The sequence below is a fragment of the Grampus griseus genome (genome assembly GCF_964374135.1).
Source record: "Grampus griseus genome assembly, chromosome: 8".
Lineage (NCBI taxonomy): Eukaryota > Metazoa > Chordata > Mammalia > Artiodactyla > Delphinidae > Grampus > Grampus griseus.
In genome coordinates this window covers 94,061,088-94,079,987 of record NC_139002.1, presented here as the reverse complement: position 1 = coordinate 94,079,987, position 18,900 = coordinate 94,061,088, and the positions used below count along the sequence as shown (strand labels likewise).

Below are 18,900 nucleotides of genomic sequence, written 5' to 3'. Positions count from 1 at the left end.
CTTGGTCTTCTTAAGCAAGATTTAGGATCCGAGTCAGTGAAATTTTTGTCCATTTTTCTTTATAAGCCAGTGAGACAAACTTCACTTCTGATTCAACAGTCCTGGGAGAGACTGGACTAGTGGGAAGCTCTCCTTGCACTAATGTCTAAAGTTGAAAGGAGGACTGCACTCTGGGCAGTGGGGGAGACTGCAACAGGACACATCTTCTTTGCTAGATGATGCTTTAACATCTCACTCTACCTTCTAGAACTTCTCCTTTTGAAGTAGTGCAGAAGATGGGAGGACAAGCAGTAGGCTGACTAAGGCCAAGAAGGATCATTAATACCACATCTGCCAAGAATGGAAGCTATATACATTCTTGAGGGAGAATGCACAAAATGTCTTGCCTTGAAGCTAAAACAGGGAAAACCAGGAATAGATGGTTCATGCCATCTTCCTTCCTTTTTTTTTCTGTTGGCTCCTCTGAATACAAGAGGCACATTTTTCAGGTTCTCAGTGTTACATGCTCAATTCAGTGAGCCCACAAGGGTGAGTCAGAAAGGAATGGGTTAAGTTGTTTCCCCAACAGTTCAGGTTCCCCAAACTAACTCAAAAAGTCACCTGAAAGAACTATGATAGTCTATTTAATTAGTAATTAAAATCAAGTACAACACAATTTCTGCCTAATCTCTCATATTGCTTGTACCCAAACGGAAACGCTCACCATAATTAAAGTTGCCCAAATTGCTGCTATATTTCCCACTAGGAGGATTATAAATCTGCCTGGCATCCCTTTTTGGTCCTGCTGAAGATTTCTTGGGTGGTGAGCCTGAAGTTGTATCTTCATTGGCTCTCTTTTGCCTATAATGGTAGGAAGAACAGCAATTAAAAAAAATTCTTTTATACCAGAGGCTATCAATATATTTATTATATCTGTTACAAAAGACATCCAAAAGATGACAGTCACATCAGAAAAAAGGAAATAACATTCTGATGTCATCAAATTAACTGTGCTTTAGTTATGCAGACATTGTCAGAGGGGCATTTACAAGGCTTTACAACAATCTGAAATATGTAGCTTCACAGATTATACACAAGTGACTCATTTTATAAAACTTGTCAGGAAAGTCTTATTAAGTTACAGCAATACGGACAAAGGCTTGAAAATTCCAGAGTTGTATTCTACCAGTTTATTTTATAAATACTAGATTAGATTTTATATTTTAAGTCATGCTTTTAATAATCATAGTTTAACATCTTACTAAGAATCATTTAACTAATAACGTACCATTTTGTACAGGAAATGTAAAATCTGAATTCAGATTTTCCCGTATTTGTAAATCAAATATTAGAACACTTTAATCCCTTTACATATGTTTCTTACCCAATTTCAACCTTCTGTACAGGTTTCCAGGATAATGTTACTGTGCTCTTATAAGAAGGAGGAATGTGGAAGAGATCCTGAAGAGACAAAATTAGAGATTTCTAATGTGTTTGGTGGTGCGGGGAGTGGTGTAAGGGTAGGAAACAGGGAGACACATTTTAATTTTAGGACGGGAAACTAATTTATCCTTCTTGCTTTTGTGCTGATGACTAAAATAATAACCTAAAAAATAAACTGCAAGAGAAAAGTAAACAAGGACAATTTTGTTTACAAATTACATCTACTACTTCAATGTTATTTTGCACACATCACTTAAGAAACTGCAGCTTTTTTCAAATGTCATTTCAAGTTATAGGACAAAAATATCAATATTTATCAACTTTAATCAAATCCACAAGTAGTTTCTTTTGCACAGGAGCAGTCACTGACGTGCTTTAAGGAAGATACAATGGTGCACTCTGCATTTGCTTTTGCAGGTTTTTAAGTGGTTCAAAACTAGAACAAAACTAAAGGTCTGGCTAATCATGTTTTTCTTCCCCTCAAATATCTATATATTACCAATAAGGAAAAAACCCACAAGATTTAAGTACTAAATTATTAATATAAGGTAATGCAAATATTTGCTGAATTTAAATGTTAACATAATCTAGAACTGAAATAATCTAACCTCATAATACCCTCAAAACTATGAATGAATTTCTAAATATATTTATTCTTGGTATTTTACCTAACATTTCTTACCAGTTTTACTCTAATTTTTATATACAGGCAAAACCTGATAAAAGTAAACTAAGTTTCTTTCACAGTTAAAATGAATATGTGAATAAAAATCACCTCCTACTATATAAAACTTAAGTCCAGGGTACCAGATAAATGCAGGGAATTAGCCAATATAAAGTCCTTTGAAACAAAAATGCTTGAGGTTTCTAGCTGGAGTGATTTAGCATATAATAATGTTATTTATTAAGAAAGTGTCAACGGGAAGAAGGGGGAAGTCTTCAATTTTAAACATGTTAAATCTCAGGTGACAATGGGAAACTGGAGTATAGTTTGTGGATTCACTGAAATAGAAGTGAAGGTAAATTTTGGAATTAGATGCGTCTGGTTAGGTAGGAACTAAAGATGGCAAGCAGATGCCATGGATGGACCAAAGCATACCAGTTTTTCTTGTGATTTCCCTAAAACAAAGAATTATGTCATATTAAAAAAATATTTCAGAATTTTTTGGTCAGGTACCCTACACATTGGTTGCTGACCCTATTCATCATTCTTCCCCATGCAACTTCCTACTGCAGTCATCTTTAAATCACTATGGTTTCCTGAACAGGAAACTGTCTCATCTCCATGTGTTGGGTCATAGTATTTGCTAAGTTTAAAATGTTCTTAACATCATAGTATATCTTCAACTTTGACTTATAGCATCAGTTCAAATAAAGTCAAATCTCACATTTTAATGTATTAATCCACCATTTGAAATTATTTATATTTAAGATTTGAAATAAATGGTGGCTATGATAAAAATTTTCTTTGAGATGTGAGTCAGTATTCTTACCTCTTCTGTTTTTAATGCCTTTTCACTTTTCCTGTTGGCAATGATACTCATCCCTCAATGTCTCACTGTTTTCTCTGAAAAGCTTCCCTTTCTCTTCTGATAAAAAGTAAGTATTCCATGGGATTTTTACCAGATTAGTTTTAAGGCATATCACTAGCCCTGATTTTGTTGCTGTTAAGCTTTGTGCTATAAGTGTTACAAATATTTCTTTCTCCCATCTGGCTACAATACTATCAACTTATAACAGTACTGTTAACTTACAGTATCAAATGATGTGTACTTTGTTGTGATTCCTTTTTTGTTCTCTCAGGTTATTAGTTTTTTGTTTAGGCTAACAGATACTTGGGGAGGGTAAACAGAACTGAAGGATATTTATGGCTTAATGGTAAGTATAGAAAACTCTCAATTTATTACATAGACAAGTTAACAGAAAAGACCACAGGACAACATTTCATGTGCCACATAAGACTGTTCATTCTTAGTGTAAGCAAAGCAGGGTATTATTGGTCATTCAAAAGGATCCGATAGTATTAAGACTACAAGAACTTAAGTCAGTGAAATTTCTGAGTCTAAATGTATCTGCTTCAATGCTCTGGGTCAGAAAAACTCTGCATGCCTCCCTTTGTTTGCAGTATCTTCTGCAATAACTTTTAAATAAATAAAACAATGTATTATTCTATAATAGCTACAAAAACATCACTCGGTGTTATAAAAGGCATAAAGCTTTAAAAGGCCAAACGTCTGGAATGTAATGGCGTCTCTCCTTAACCAGTACCATTGCAGACATAAAGACATACGGAAAACCTCTTGCACTAACTTTCTAGCTGGCTGGGATGACTTGATAAGAAAGGAAGACTTACCTTGATTAAAACATTGATATTATTTGTTATTTTCAATGCAACAACTTTAATCTTGTTCTGCAAAAGGAAAACAAAATTAAATTAAAATGCCAATAACTTTCATGATGTATATTTCATTCCCATATAGAACTTGAATAATTCCACTTCTCTTTCAGAATCATTTCTACAGTTAGAGAATTCCTTGGTTTATATTTACTGATAATGCTCAATCCTATTTCTTGACTCTAAAACAAGTGTAGAGATGGCAAAGAAAGCAAATAATCTTTATTTCCCTTGACAGGTTAGAAGTGTTATATCTACAATTTACTTGAAAAACGAGTAGGGGACAGATCATGGGCACATAGCAGTTGTTTTAAAAAAATATCAGTTTATGTTACAGGAAGACACAATGAAAACTTAAAATATTTCATTAGGACCAAGATGAAGATTGATCAAAATAGATGAGATCAGAGAAAACCAAAAATCCCAACATAAACACATATAGTTTGGTATAGAATTGGAAGTTTAATATTTTTTTCTAATGTAAACTAATATTTGGGCTTCAAAAAGGTGAAATTAAAAATATCACAATTGCCAATCAAATATTTAAACAAAATATGCTGCTAATGAGACCCTAGTGAAAGACTGGTATGCATCAACATTTGATAACATTGTTCACAAACATTGGAAACATTCAAGACATTTCAACAATGATAAAGTTTCCTATATAACTTAGCATATAACTAAAGATGTAGTCTTCTAACATTGTATCTTCAACTTAGAGTTGTATCATCCTTCAAATAAAGTCGAATGTTACATTTCAATATATGAATTCAGTCTGAATTTGTAATAAATGGTGGCTATCATAAAAATTTCCCAACAAGATGTAACTGAGTATTCTTACCTCTTCTGTTTTTAAGGCCTCGCCTGTTTTACCCTGGAGAGCCAAGCGAAGTTGTCTGATATACACCTGCAGGCCCCGTGCAAAGTACTGCAGCCTAAATGAAGAAGTATTTGCTAATTAAGAAATCATCACTTCAACTTTGCTTTTATACCTCAACTGTGTTTTTAAATTCAAAGAATACTATAGCTAAATGGCCTTTACCAATAAAGAGTAAATTTTGAGGGGGACTTTCTTTTAATTATCAATGTATGATCATAAGAGATACACAAATAAGTAAAATAAAAGCAGTTTTTCTTCGTCAAAAATTGGAATAGATCCACACTCAACCTGGCAAGGGAAACACTTCTGGCACTGTGCTAAGGAAGCTTGTTATGTTAACCTGCAAGGTATGTGTCTAAATTAGAAACAACCAGGAGCCAGGGACTAGAATCAGGTGGCCTGGGTTCTTCTCTTCCACTAGCCAAATGAAGGTCAAGTGACACAGACAAGTCACTTAATCTCTATGTTTACCTGCTAAGGAGGGACAGTGTTTGACCCATTTGCACCTAAGGGTCCAGTTTAAAAATAAAACAAAACTGCAGATTTTGCGAAGGATGTTGAGTAATCTCTTTTTCAAATTTGTTCCCAGGTAACATGTGAAGAAAGGTGGTACCGTAACTCCATCCTGCCGACTTCTAGGAACTCTACTTAACAACGTGGCATCGCTGTTTTTTTCACTTTCAGAGTAATTTCCTAAGATGCCTGCTTCTGGTCAAACGTTTCACCAAGTATTAAACCTCTGCCTTACCAAAGCATAGAGGACAATAACAGATGATACAGTGGCCAAGCATCTCAAAACTTAAGATGTGAATTTGTTCATGCAATGATTTAATACAAAGTATCTTCAGGAAAACGACTTATATTGATTTCTCCAGTGCTGCTCCTCCAGCTGCACTGTAAGATATTAATAACACTATAAGATAGTAATAGCAGATACAGTTTACTGAATACCCACTATGTGCCAGGCATTGTGCTTAAAGCTTTTCATCCATTGTCTCATTTAATTCTCACAACTCTATAAGGCAGGTACTATTATCAATAAATTTAACAACTGAGGACAATTTGGGGTGTTAGAGAGGTTAGGGAACCTGCCCAAGATCATGAAGCAAGTAGGGAGAGCCAGAGTCCATTTTTGAAAAAGGTCATCTTCTCCCATGCATTTGCTATGCCACAATAGTTGTATGTTTATATACACTCCTGTTTTGTAGATCTTCCATTCTTCTGCACTGCAGTAAGGCAGGGTGGGGAAAAAGCTCTTATAAAATGAAAACAAAATCTAGGGAGCTTCAAGATAGCTTTCACCTTTGTCAAAGACTGGCCACTTCAACCATACATCACCTTATTTTGAAATCTTTGAGCTTTTCTGCATTCAGCTTGGCTGTTAAGAAATCTGGAAGTTTTCGGCCCAACTGGTGAAAGCTATACAACAAACATTCCACATAACTGAACTGCAGCTTGGGTTCTTCATTACCAGCGTTCTCCCCGTTTTCCGCTTCTTCTGGAGGGAGAGGCATAAACTCCTAAGAGATGAAAATAGAGAGATGTATGCAATCTGCTCTAGACACTCTAATTATAAGCATATACTCACGTAATTATAAGGCACGCTTTGAAGACATGAAGCATTAAAAACTGCCAAGATCAGAAATTTAAGTAAGATATCCCTTTTACATATTGGATCAATAACCCAGCCTGTCAACATTCCATATTAACCTATAGTATAGCTGCTACTACTACTACCACTACTAATGACAGTGAAAGTGACTAATATTTATTAGGTACTAGGCAGATGAACAAACTGAAGTTCTGAGAGCTTAGGTAAGTTTCCCAAAGTTAATAAGCTGAAGAGGCAGGATTCAACCTGGGTTTGACATCAAAAGCTGATGTTCTTAAAAGAGTATGGAGGTTCCTTAAAAAACTAAAAATAGAGTTACCATATGATCCAACAATCCCACTCCTGGGCATATAGCCAGAGAAAAATCTAATTCAAAAAGATACATGCACCCCAATGTTCACAGCAGCACTATTTACAATAGCCAAGATATGGAAGCAACCTTAATGTCCATCAACAGATGAATGGGCAAAGATGTGGTGTATATATATATATATATGTACACACACACACATACACACAAACACAATGGAATACGACTCAGCCATAAAAATGGATGCAATAATGCCATTTGCAGCAACATGGATGGACCTAGAGATAATCATACCACATGAAGTATGTCAGACAGAAAAACAAATATCTTATGTCACTTATATATGGAATCTAAAATATGATACAAATGAACTAGTTACAAAACAGAAACAGACTCACAGGCATAGAAAATAAACTTATGGTTACCAAAGGGGAAAGGAGGGGGAGGGATAAAAAGGAGTTTGGGATTAGCAGATACAAACTACTATATATAAAATTAAGATAAACAGCAAGATCCTACCATATAGCACAGGGAAGTATATTCAATATCTTATAATAAACCATAATGGAAAAGAATATGAAAAAGAATATATATAACTGGATCACTCTGCTGTACACCAGAAACTAATACAACATTGTAAATCAACTATACTTAAAACAACAAAAAAGTTGATGCTCCTAGGAAAAATACTCCTAAAAGTTATATGGAACTAGAAAAGACCCCAAATAGCCAAAGAAATCCTGAGAAAGAACAAAGCAACAGGCATCACACTTCCTGATTTCAAGCTAGGCTATAAAGTTACAGTCATCAAAACAGTATAGTACTGGCATAAAAAAAGAGAAACAGACCAATGGAACAGAATCAAGAGCCCAGAAATACACCCAAGCATAGATGGTCAACTAATATTTGACAAGGGAACCAAGAATATTCAATGGAGAAAAGACAGTCTCTTCAGTAGATGGTGCTGGGAAACTAGATATGTACATGTAAAAGAATGAAACTGGACCCATATCTTACACCACTCACAAAAATTAACTTGAAATGGATTAAAGACTTAAGTGTAAGACCTGAAACCATGAAATTCCTAGAAGAAAACACAGGAATAAAGCTCCTTGATGTGGGTCATGGTAATGATTTTTTGGATATGACACCTAAATCACAAGCCACAAAATAAAAAAAAACAAATGGGACTACATCAAACTAAAAAGCTTCTATATAGCAAAGTGAAAAGATAACCTGTGAAATAGAAAAATATATTTGCAAACTATGTATCTGACAAAGGGTTAATATCCAAAATATATAAATACACATACAGCCCAACAGCAAAAAACCAAATAATCCAATCAAAAAATGGACAAAAGAACTTTAACAGACATTTCTCCAAAGAAGATATACGAAAGGCCAACAAGCACATGAAAAGATGCTCAACATCACTAGTCATTAGGGAAATGCAAATTAAAACCACAATGAGATATTGGCTCATACCTGTTAGCATGGCCATCATCAAAAAGACAAGAGATAGGGGCAGTTTTGGAAGTTTTAGCCAAGGCAATCAGAGAAGGAAAAGAAATAAAAGGGATCCAAATCAGAAAAGAAAAAGTAAAACTTTCACTGTCTGCAGATGACATGATACTGTACATAGAGAATCCTAAAGATGCTACCAGAAAACTACTAGATCTAATCAATGAATTTCATAAAGTAGCAGGATACAAAATTAATGCACAGAAATCTCTTACATTCCAAACACTAAAAACAAAAAAATCTGAAAAAGAAATTAAGGAAACATTCCCATTTACCACTGCAACAAAAAGAATAAAATACCTAGGAATGAATCTACCTAAGGAGACAAAAGACCTGTATGCAGAAAACTATAAGACACTGATGAAAGAAATCAAAGATGATACAAACAGATGGAGAGATATACCATGTTCTTGGATTGGAAGAATCAACATTGTGAAAATGACTCTACTACCCAAAGCAATCTACAGGTTCAATGCAATCCCTATCAAACTACCAATGGCATTGTTCACAGAACTAGAACAAAAAACTTTACAATTTGTATGGAAATGCAAAAGACACTGAATAGCCAAAGCAATCTTGAGAAAGAAAAATGGAGCTGGAGGAATCAGGCTCCCTGACTTCAGACTAAACTACAAAGCGACAGTAATCAAGACAGTATGGTACTGGCACAAAAACAGAAATACAGATCAATGGAACAGTACAGAAAGCCCAGAGATAAACCCAAACACATATGGTCCCCTTATCTTTGACAAAGGAGGCAAAAATATACAACAGAGAAAAGACAGCCTCTTCAATAAGTGGTGCTGGGAAAACTGGACAGCTACATGTAAAACAATGAAATCAGAACACTTCCTAATACTATACACAAAAATAAACTCAAAATGGATTAAAGACCTAAATGATACTATAAAACTTAGAGGAAAACACAGGCAGAACAGTCTATGACATAAATCACAGCAAGATCCTTTTTGACCCACCTCCTAGAGTAATGGAAATAGAAATGAAAATAAACAAATGGGACCTAATGAAACTTAAAAGCTTAAAAGCTTTTGCACAGCAAAGGAAAACATAAGCAAGATGAAAAGACACCCCTCAGAATGGAAGAAAATATTTGCAAACAAATCAAATGACAAAGGATTAATCTCCAAAATATACAAGCAGCTCATGCAGCTCAACATCAAAAAAACAAACAACCCTTCCAAAAATGGGCAGAAGAACTAAATAGACATTTCTCCAAAGATATACAGATTGCCAACAAACACATGACAGAATGCTCAACATCACTAATCATTAGAGAAATGCAAATCAAAACCACAATGAGGTATCACCTCACATCTGTCAGAATGGCCATCATCAAAAAAATCTACAAATAATAAATGCTGGAGAGGGTGTGGAGAAAAGGGAACTCTCTTGCACTGCTGGTGGGAAGGTAAATTGATACAGCCACTATGGAGAACATTATGGAGGTTCCTTAAAAAACTAAAAATAGAACTACCATACCACCCAGCAATCCCACTCCTGGGCGTATACCCTGAGAAAACCATAATTCAAAAAGAGTCATGTATCACAATGTTCACTGCAGCACTATTTACAACAGCCGGGACATGGAAGCAACCTAAGTGTCCATCAACAGATGAATGGATAAAGGTGTGGCACATATATACAATGGGATATTACTCAGCCATAAAAATAAACGAAATTGAGTTACTTGTACTGAGGTGGATGGACCTAGATAGAGTCTGTCATACAAAGTGAAGTTAGCCAGAAAGAGAAAAACAAATATCACATACTAACGCATATATGTGGAATCCAGAAAAATGGTACAGATGAACCTATTTGTAGGGCAGGAATAGAGATGAAGAGGTAGAGAACGGACATGTGGACATGGTGGCTAAGGGAAGGGTGGGACGAATTGGGAGATTAGGTTTGACATAAATAACACTACCATGTGTAAAAGAGATAGCTAGTGGGAACCTGCTGTATAGCACAGGGAGCTCAGCTCAGTGCTCTGTGATGACTTAAACAGGTGGGATGGGGGGCGTTGGCAGGAAGGTCCAAGAGCGAGGGGTTTTATGTATACATATAGCTTATTCACTTCATTGTACAGTGGAAACGAACACAACATTGTAAAGCGATTATACTCCAATTAAAAACTAAAAAAGATGGCTTATTTTCTCCACAATTATGATTAATGACTTTATTTCCAGGTTGCTAAAGCCATTTGGCCTTGAGCAGCAACCTTGATGGTGATCTGGTGCAAACATTTAAAATATTTTGATAAAGGAATAGCAGAAAGACTTACTATATAAATCCTGTATTATATTTTGTCTAAAGCATCAACAACAGAAGAAATGCCTAAGATTAAAACAGATTTTATTTTTAAAGTAGACAACGTGTGGTCTGAGCAGCTAACAACACTACAATTATTATCTAAATCATTTCAAAATCTGGTTCTCTATAATCTAGAAATTAATACTACACTATTAGACTTTGGGGCTCTATACTGACTATGCCATAAGGAAAGAAAAAAGTTCTTACCAATAACTTATCAAACAGTTTCCTTAAATTTGTTTCTAGCTTTTCCATGTCACCACAAAATGAACTCATTTCAGCCAACAGTTTCAATACCTAAAACACACAATTCACTGTTATTAGCATTCTTTTTGAATGAGCAAGGGTTATAAAATAATAATTATTCTACATAACTATTTAATACTGCTTATTTTTCAGTTAGGCTTTTACAGAATCATAACATTTGAACTGGAAAAAAAATTTAGAGATGCAGCCCTATTTTACTGTTGAGGAAACTGAAGGTCAGAGAGATTATGTGACTTGGCAAAGTCACAACGTATGTGAGTGGCAGGGTAGACTCTAAAACCCAGTTCTCATGACTCTCAATATATCTGTGAGAATTGGTAAGGAAAAGAATATACACTTTCTGCTACAGGTTAACAATGTATAAGAAAGAGACAATGAGCAAGAACTCTTAACAGCAAAGAATTATTTACTAACATTTAGGATGGGCCTCCTTTGCTATCAAACTTAGTCTCTGGATACTAACTCAAAGTATCAGTAATTGCCACTATGTTTTAGGTTCATCTCTGCTTTACTCAATTCCAGTCTGATAAGCCAAACCCAGGACATGTGAAGGAAACCACAGTGTAAGTGCACAGTGAGACTCTTCTCTATCCTAAAGACCCATGAAGGAAATGGCACATACATTTCCATATTTCAATTCAATCATCATTACTAGGTGCTTTTCAGAATTCTACATTAGATTCTGAGGATTCAGAGAGGAATAAGGTTAAATTGGGGAGAAAAATGTGAGTATTTTATATGCTGCAAAAAAAATGTATATGTACATCACAGTTGAGATATAAAGGGGATAGAGAGTAGTCAATTCTATTGGAGAACGGATAAAGGACGTTTTGTGTTAATCAGTTAAATCTGGCTCTATCAGTCATAGAGATAGGAACTGTCATAATTGAACAACGTATTTAAAAGTATTAAGGCTACAAAGGCAGAGACTTAGACTATAGTGAAAACTATAGGTGGTGCTTTCCTACTGTAGCAAACTCTCAAAGAATCCATAAAGCATTCCTATGTAATTAATCCTGGGAGAGGTTACTAGCTAGCCACCACTAGGCCTTAAATCTCTTAGAAATCAGATCAAAGTTAGTGGTTTACATTTATGTTGAAATACGGGAATGACTTTTCAGTGCTAAAAGCAGAAATTTTCTCTTACCTCCAACTGTATATCAAGACCCTCCACTGGGGTAGTCAAGGAACTGAGGTTAGGGAGAACTTGCTCACAGAAATAAGTCACAAACCTTGTGGAATGAACATTTTTCTGTAAAAATCCAAAGAACACTGAATTGTCAAAAAAAATATAGATATACATATATTATATTCTCCCAAACAGTAGAATGTCAATAGACAAATGCTCAGTACCAAAGCATCAAGTACTGTGGCTAAAATACAACAGAGTGCATACCCCAAAGCACCCCAGGAGTAACCTCAATAGACAATATATACTTTGTTGCAAAGTAATCTGGAGCATTGGGACTTTTATACATCTTTCAACTCTTATTTGATTCTCAGGTCAAATTTCAGGGGAAACTTTAGTGTTGAATTTTAGACTGTACATTCTCCCTTTAGAAGGACAGCTCCTTTATTTATTTATTTAAAAAACATTTATTTATCTATTTGGCTGTGCCGGGTCTTAGTTGCGGCAGGCGGGCTCCTTAGTTGCACCTCACAGGCTCCTTGGTTGTGGTATGCACGTGGGATCTAGTTCCCTGACCAGGGATCGAACCCAGGTCCCCTGCGTTGGGAGTGCTGAGTCTTAACGACTGTACCACCAGGGAAGTACCAGGACAGCTCCTTTAAATTGTGTTTTTCAAACTGTGCTATGCACATCTCAGAAGATTCATGGCCAGAGGAAGCACAAAGCCAGAGATAAAGAGCAAATACACCTACAACAACAATCTAAAAAATTTAAGGAAAAAAAAAGTTAAATTACTAAACTAAGTGCTTTAAAAACTCAGTGAAACTATAAAGTATGATGCAAAATCTCAAGACTTTTAAAAAGTCCCTAAGCAAGACTATATAGAAATTTCTTGCTGCTTTGGGCTCTTCACCTAGGCCTCCATAAAATAAATAATAGCTCCATTGGGTTAATACTTTTATACAAAGGTTTGAGAAGAATGCTCAAGTGTATATCTATAGAATTTTAAGCTAATAGAGTAATCAAAATACCAGGTATATAAAACAAAGAGCTCACAGAGAAGAGGGGTACCGCCTGCCGAGTGCACTGTAAAAGCCTGTCCACACAGTCAGGATCCGAGGGGTTGAAGGTTTGTTCCAGATCAGCCTGTTCAGCCACCAACTCTACCAGTTGTTGCCTTCCACTCACTGTCTGTAAGCTTTTTAACCCAGATAGTATCTTCATAAACAGGACAAATTCCTCACCAGTCACGTCTTCTAGGACCTGGAAAGAGACAATTCAGAACAGTTATTAGTATCTTTATCATTTGAATGGGAAAGAAACATCAATACTGAAACAGCAGAGCAAATTTGTTTTGCAAAGTCAGTTTGCTGCTAATGTTCCTGAAATACTGAAGAGAGGACAACTTCAAGCTTCAGTCAAGTTAGCTTCAGAATAAGCCATGTATTTTCAATGGTGCGCTACACTGTTTCCAATGGAACAAAATTTGGTTCTTGGAAAATTTTACTCTTCTTTTACATATAAAGCTCAGATATACATACAGTACATAAACAGATATACAGTATATCTGTGGTATTAAAGTTTCATGGGATAGTGGCTAAGGGAAAAAATATCTAAAAAGGCTCTTCAGGGGGTGATAGCCAAAAAAAGATGGAGAAAATGTGGCAATAAACTGTTAAATCAGACTCAGTTCCCTATATTTAAAAGCAGCCTCATTCACATTAATATGGTAATTGTATACAAAACAGGAGACCATGCAAATTTTAAGCGCTCCATATCAGTAGGTCTAAGCCTTTCTGTTCACTGACCAAAGGAGCAAGCAATCATGACATATCCCACCAGATAACTAGCTGGGGCATAGGTGAAATATGCTGCTCCTTTCTCTCTCACTAAAGAAATCTTATCAATAAGCAAGTGAGTGGTGCTATTAGAGAAAATTTTGAATTTTCCTCAACACATAAAAATAAATTATTCCCAAACGTTGGCACTGTATGAATGAAAAGTTAATTGTGACGCACCTTTCAAATCTTAGCAACTGTAACTATGCCAGCGCTGGGAGCACAAATAAGCATGGTCTCTAGAGCTTATAGTGTCATGGGATAGGATGAAACAACAGGTCATTTCAAGGTGACTTCAGTTTCATTCTGAAATGATCCAGAATACTATGGGAGAATATCCTAAAATCAGGGAGGAAGGGCGGGAATTAGGTAAAAATTCCTGAAGGAAATGATTTCTTCCTGATGAATGCATAAATTTTAAGGATAACACCACAAAGGATTTAAATGTGATCAAACCCTTTAAATTAACACATTGATTCATCATTACAAGTGACCAAAGTGCAAAGCACAACATAAGAAAATCTTGAAGTTCTACGGTGGTTCTTATGGGATATATCACCTTATACACAAGCTACATACAGCACTGATGAATACGGCTAATTTCAAATATGTTCTTGTGCATTAGAGAAGTTCACTAAAAGATAACCGAAGCTTACCTTCTTGGATTCAGTTAGTATAAGTTCCTCTACTTCCTTTGTTAAGACTTCATCTGGTAAAGTCTTAAGTTTTGTAGAAAGGAATTTAATTGCTCTTTCTCTAACAATGTCCTCTCCTTGAAGAATTTGGCTGAACAAGCCACCTAAAGTCCCTGCAAAACAAAACAGTTGCATGTAGCAAGTCAATTCTATATAGGAATGAAATTTTTCAAGTTAATTTGAATTACAGTATTTCTTTTCAAGTGAATTAATAAACTTCCTGAATATCACTGATACTGGTTAAACTGTCTGAAATTTCTAAAGCCCCAACCATAAGAGTGACCATATGCTTTGTTCACAGATTCAGAATCAGCTTGAGCATGACTTTCCTTTTCTATCACTATTAATAATAAATAAACTCAGGTATTTTGGAAGAATTTCTTTAAAGTGGCAAAGGGAGTTTTTCCAACAGACTTCTAAGGGAAAAATTTGATCTGTTTTTGCAATTATTTCTGCTGGTTTTTCGAGCCACAAACATCTTGAGCTAAGCTTTTTTTGGAGAGTACTTAGAATTTTTATGAAACAGACGTCTGGGTGAATCCCAGACTTTACCCTTAATGAGTACTGCCAAACTCCCCAATTTTTTAGGACATCAAACACAATTCAGAACAAGAAGTGGCCTTACCTTTTGCATCCATCTTAAATATACTTAATAGGGCATTGTTCACTAAGTTAAATTCTGCAGAGTCATCTGGATAGAAAAAAAGTGGTACAATGTATAAAATAAATGAAAAATATCATCTGCTTCATTTTCAAACTTAAGACTCAACATAGTTTCTCACAGATTACATTGAGAGGAGACATATAACTAAGCATTTCTCTCAAGTACCAAGAAAATACATCTTTCTTGTAAGGGTAGAGAACCTGATCTAGTGTACCTGTAAAGCTCTTATGTTAAGATGGTACAATTGAGAAACTACAGGAAATTAGGGGGCGGGGGGGATGGTGGTGAATAAAAATTCCCCAAAGAATCCAGTCATTATACCTTTATAAACAGAATTCAAAACAAAACCAGAAATTAGATAATCACAAGTCAGTAAGCTTCAAACTACTGAATAAAAAAGAGAATTTAAATTTCTATCAGAGGTAGCACCTTCAGAAAAAAAAAAAAAAGCTAAGAAAAACAGAGTCATTATTTCAGAGAGAATTTATATTTAGATAAAAGGGTATTAATAAAATTCCTTACCTGTCTGCAAAAGTTGGGTTAGTATATCTGCCACTCGGGGAAGATTTTCTCCAGTGGCAAATTGAGGCAGCTCTTTAATTGCTTGCCGTCGAATCTGAACATAATTTCAAACAAAAAATTAACCAAATACTATCATAAATAAAAACAACCTCAACCTTTAAAGAAAACAAAACCCACAGACAAACCATATAGGGGCATATGAGTCACAAAAATATGAGATTTTTAGCAGTTTTAGAAATAATTTACTCCAATTTAATATTCAAAGCTTCACAGAATACTAAAACAAAATGTGGTGGAAAGGGACATTAAATACAATTATCTGGAGTAGGCAGATTTGAGATTATAAACAACAGTTTATATACTGATTATACACAACTGTTGGGTTTTTACTACCTGTGGGTACGTAATACTGTATCCCTCAAGAATGGCTACAGTGTCAATGTCATATCTAATAACTATTTACTTTAGAATTTTCAGTATTGACTACTTAATACATTTGTGAATACATTCTGTGAACTTCATTCCAAATATGCGATCGTGGCTTATCTAGTTTAACATAAAAGTGCAAGGGAGTTAAATCTAACAAATTATGCATGAAATCATGATTCAATGATTTTATTTGAAAAGCCAGGGGCTAATAGTTGAAAATTCTTAGGAACCTGTATCAGCAGCCAGAAATGCTAATGGTTAATTCTGTTCCAAGCAAAAACTATTTCTTTTTAGTCTAGTAATCACATACAATTTTTTCACAGGTCAATTATTTTTCTGCTATGCAAAATATTTAGGGGTGTTAAAACTATATTTTATGCTGCAATACTATTATTATTTTAAATATCCAAGCAAGCATAAATTGACTACAAACTAACACTAGTCTGATTTCATATGCACAATGCGTAATAATCTAAGGAAAAGATGTGAGCCACAACCATTTTCAACAGTGGATAACAAATAAGCAAAACAAAGTATTATGTGATTCTACAGATTTTTCACAGTTGAAAGAACTAATATATTTTCTTACATGTAGGTTTAAGCCTTGGTATGTTGTCACACCAGGCCACACTGCAGTATTTTATTGTTCACTGATATGATTGGTACTTCAGTTATATTAGGTACACGCAGAAAATATTTGAAAATGGCAAAAGCAACATCTGAAAACTTGTTGAAAAGTGTCAAACATAAACTTACTGATACGTCTTCATCCTCACAGAGGTCTAACTGTGCATTGATAGCAGAATCAGCCAATTCTGGAAAATGCTTAAAGAATTTTGGAATAAACTGAGCTGCTAATCTTTTTTCCTTGGTACCACCTTTCACACCATCCAATATCACTTGATAAGCATCTTTATGCTGAAAGAAAGAATGAAGTAGAAAAGAAACACAATTTTGAAGGATGGGAAGCTAAACAAACTTCTCTGAGTCTCCTTTAAATTAGTTAAATTTTACATAGGCTAAGAAATGGGCTTATTTTTGGAGTTTTACTGCTTAAATTTGACAGCTACCTTCCTACTATCTGCTCCCTGTCCCCCATGTTATTATTTGTGAGTTGGGAAAGGAGAAGAATGACTCTAATATTAAGTGGAAAAAGCAAGTAAGTTTGTTATGTACCAACACTTCTTTATTCTATTGATTACTGACCCTAGCCTTGTGATTGTATCATGCTTTAAAAATTTTTAATGAATATAATGGAATTCTCAAAGAATTGTGTTACATTTACTTAAATATATTTATCTGTTTCCAATTACCACCTTGCAGAAGGTGGAGAGAATACACTCTTGAAATTAAGCAATACGAGGAAGGTTAGGAAGCTTTATTTTGCCTCACATCTTAGGATATAAAAACAGTAATTCATTCTATATGGCCAACCAATTTCGATGAAGATAGATGCTAATATCACATATTTAACTTTTCATTAAAATAATACATTCAAAGCTCATTTGTTTCCTTTAAAAAAAAATTTCAGAAGTGCTGTCCCTCAGATACTCATAATGTGAAGAATCAACAAGTTCCCAATCCCCCCTACACACTTGCCTCCAAACCAGTCCTTTTATTAAATGGATCAAGCTGGCAAACAAAGTAACAAATATCACAGTTACACAATACTTTTAATTCCTGGAAAACCTTAAACATAATACAAATACCAAATATGTATTTACTCTGTATAAAGAAATTCTCTAAATGCTTTAGATAAGTGAGCTTGCTTTATGCCATCAAGAGCGTAAAACTAAAGAACAGAAAATGGATTAGAGAATTACCACAAATTTAGTTTTGTGATAATTCTTCTCATGGACAATATACTGTGTTAAGTGAAAAAATATATAGCATGATGAAAAGTTATTTAGGTTCAGTGGGATCTCAATTAAGGACATTATTATCATTATTTTTGGCCACCCTACACGGCATGCAAGATCTTAGTTCCCCAACCAGGGATCGAACCCGTGCCCCCTGCAGTGGAAGCTCAAAGCCTTGACCACTGGACCACCAGGGAAGTCCCAAGGACATTATTTTAAAAAAATAATCAGAAATAAAGTGCTCCATGTATCAAAAGGCTATGATCACAATTAGATCTTCTAAAGGTACACATTTTAATATAATCTGCATAATTACTAGATTACTTTAAAAGTTCATATATTGCCAACCTATCTAAAAAAACAAATTCTAAAAATTATTTCTAATAAACAAATTCCATCAAACCGATTAATGACAACTCCTTCTACTATCTTAAACATTAATACCACCCCCTAAATAACAGAAATTTCTGTGAATAAGGTTAGCTTCCTCATGAAATGCAGACACAAAATCAGTCTTCAGGAGTTACTACTTCAAAAGTGTATTATACACTTTTGGGCTTCCCTGGTGGCGCATTGGTTAAGAATCCACCTGCCAATGCAGGGGACATGGGTTCAAGCCCTGGGCCGGGAAGATCCCACATGCCTCGGAGCAACTAAGCCTGTGCGCCACAACTACTTAGTCTGCGCTCTAGAGCCCACAAGCCACAACTACTGAAGCCCGTGCGCGTAGAGCCCACGCTCTGCAACAAGAGAAGCCACGGCAATGAGAAGCCCACGCACCACAACGAAGAGTAGCCCCCATCTGCCGCAACTAGAGAAAGCCCACACGCAGCAATGAAGACACAACGCAGCCAAAAATAAATAAGTTTATATTTTAAAAAGTGTATTATACACTTTTTAGTGCAAAGGTTCAAAAAAATCATGGCTGACTTCTCTACCAATGTACACTCCTGTGGCTTGATTCATAGCTTCTAGTAGACTTCATAAAACTGAAGTATTGAGCAGTCTGACATCCTTAGTTTTTGC

At 35.2% G+C, this 18,900-nt stretch overlaps 1 protein-coding gene across 2 annotated transcripts in view; it reads right to left on the bottom strand.

Moving 5' to 3' along the window:
- The window catches only part of API5 (apoptosis inhibitor 5), a 36,958-nt gene that overhangs the window by 5,949 nt on the left and 12,109 nt on the right, over positions 1-18,900 (bottom strand). For both annotated transcript variants that reach the window (XM_082660259.1, XM_082660260.1), the window contains exons 2-13: positions 16,772-16,933; positions 15,587-15,680; positions 15,026-15,091; positions 14,362-14,513; positions 12,924-13,130; positions 11,886-11,990; positions 10,679-10,768; positions 6,036-6,217; positions 4,659-4,752; positions 3,776-3,832; positions 1,364-1,440; positions 704-840 (exon numbers count right to left, since the gene is read on the bottom strand). In XM_082660259.1, the coding sequence (XP_082516385.1) occupies positions 704-840; positions 1,364-1,440; positions 3,776-3,832; positions 4,659-4,752; positions 6,036-6,217; positions 10,679-10,768; positions 11,886-11,990; positions 12,924-13,130; positions 14,362-14,513; positions 15,026-15,091; positions 15,587-15,680; positions 16,772-16,933 (1,423 nt within the window). The remainder of the gene's footprint in view (positions 1-703; positions 841-1,363; positions 1,441-3,775; positions 3,833-4,658; positions 4,753-6,035; positions 6,218-10,678; positions 10,769-11,885; positions 11,991-12,923; positions 13,131-14,361; positions 14,514-15,025; positions 15,092-15,586; positions 15,681-16,771; positions 16,934-18,900) is intronic.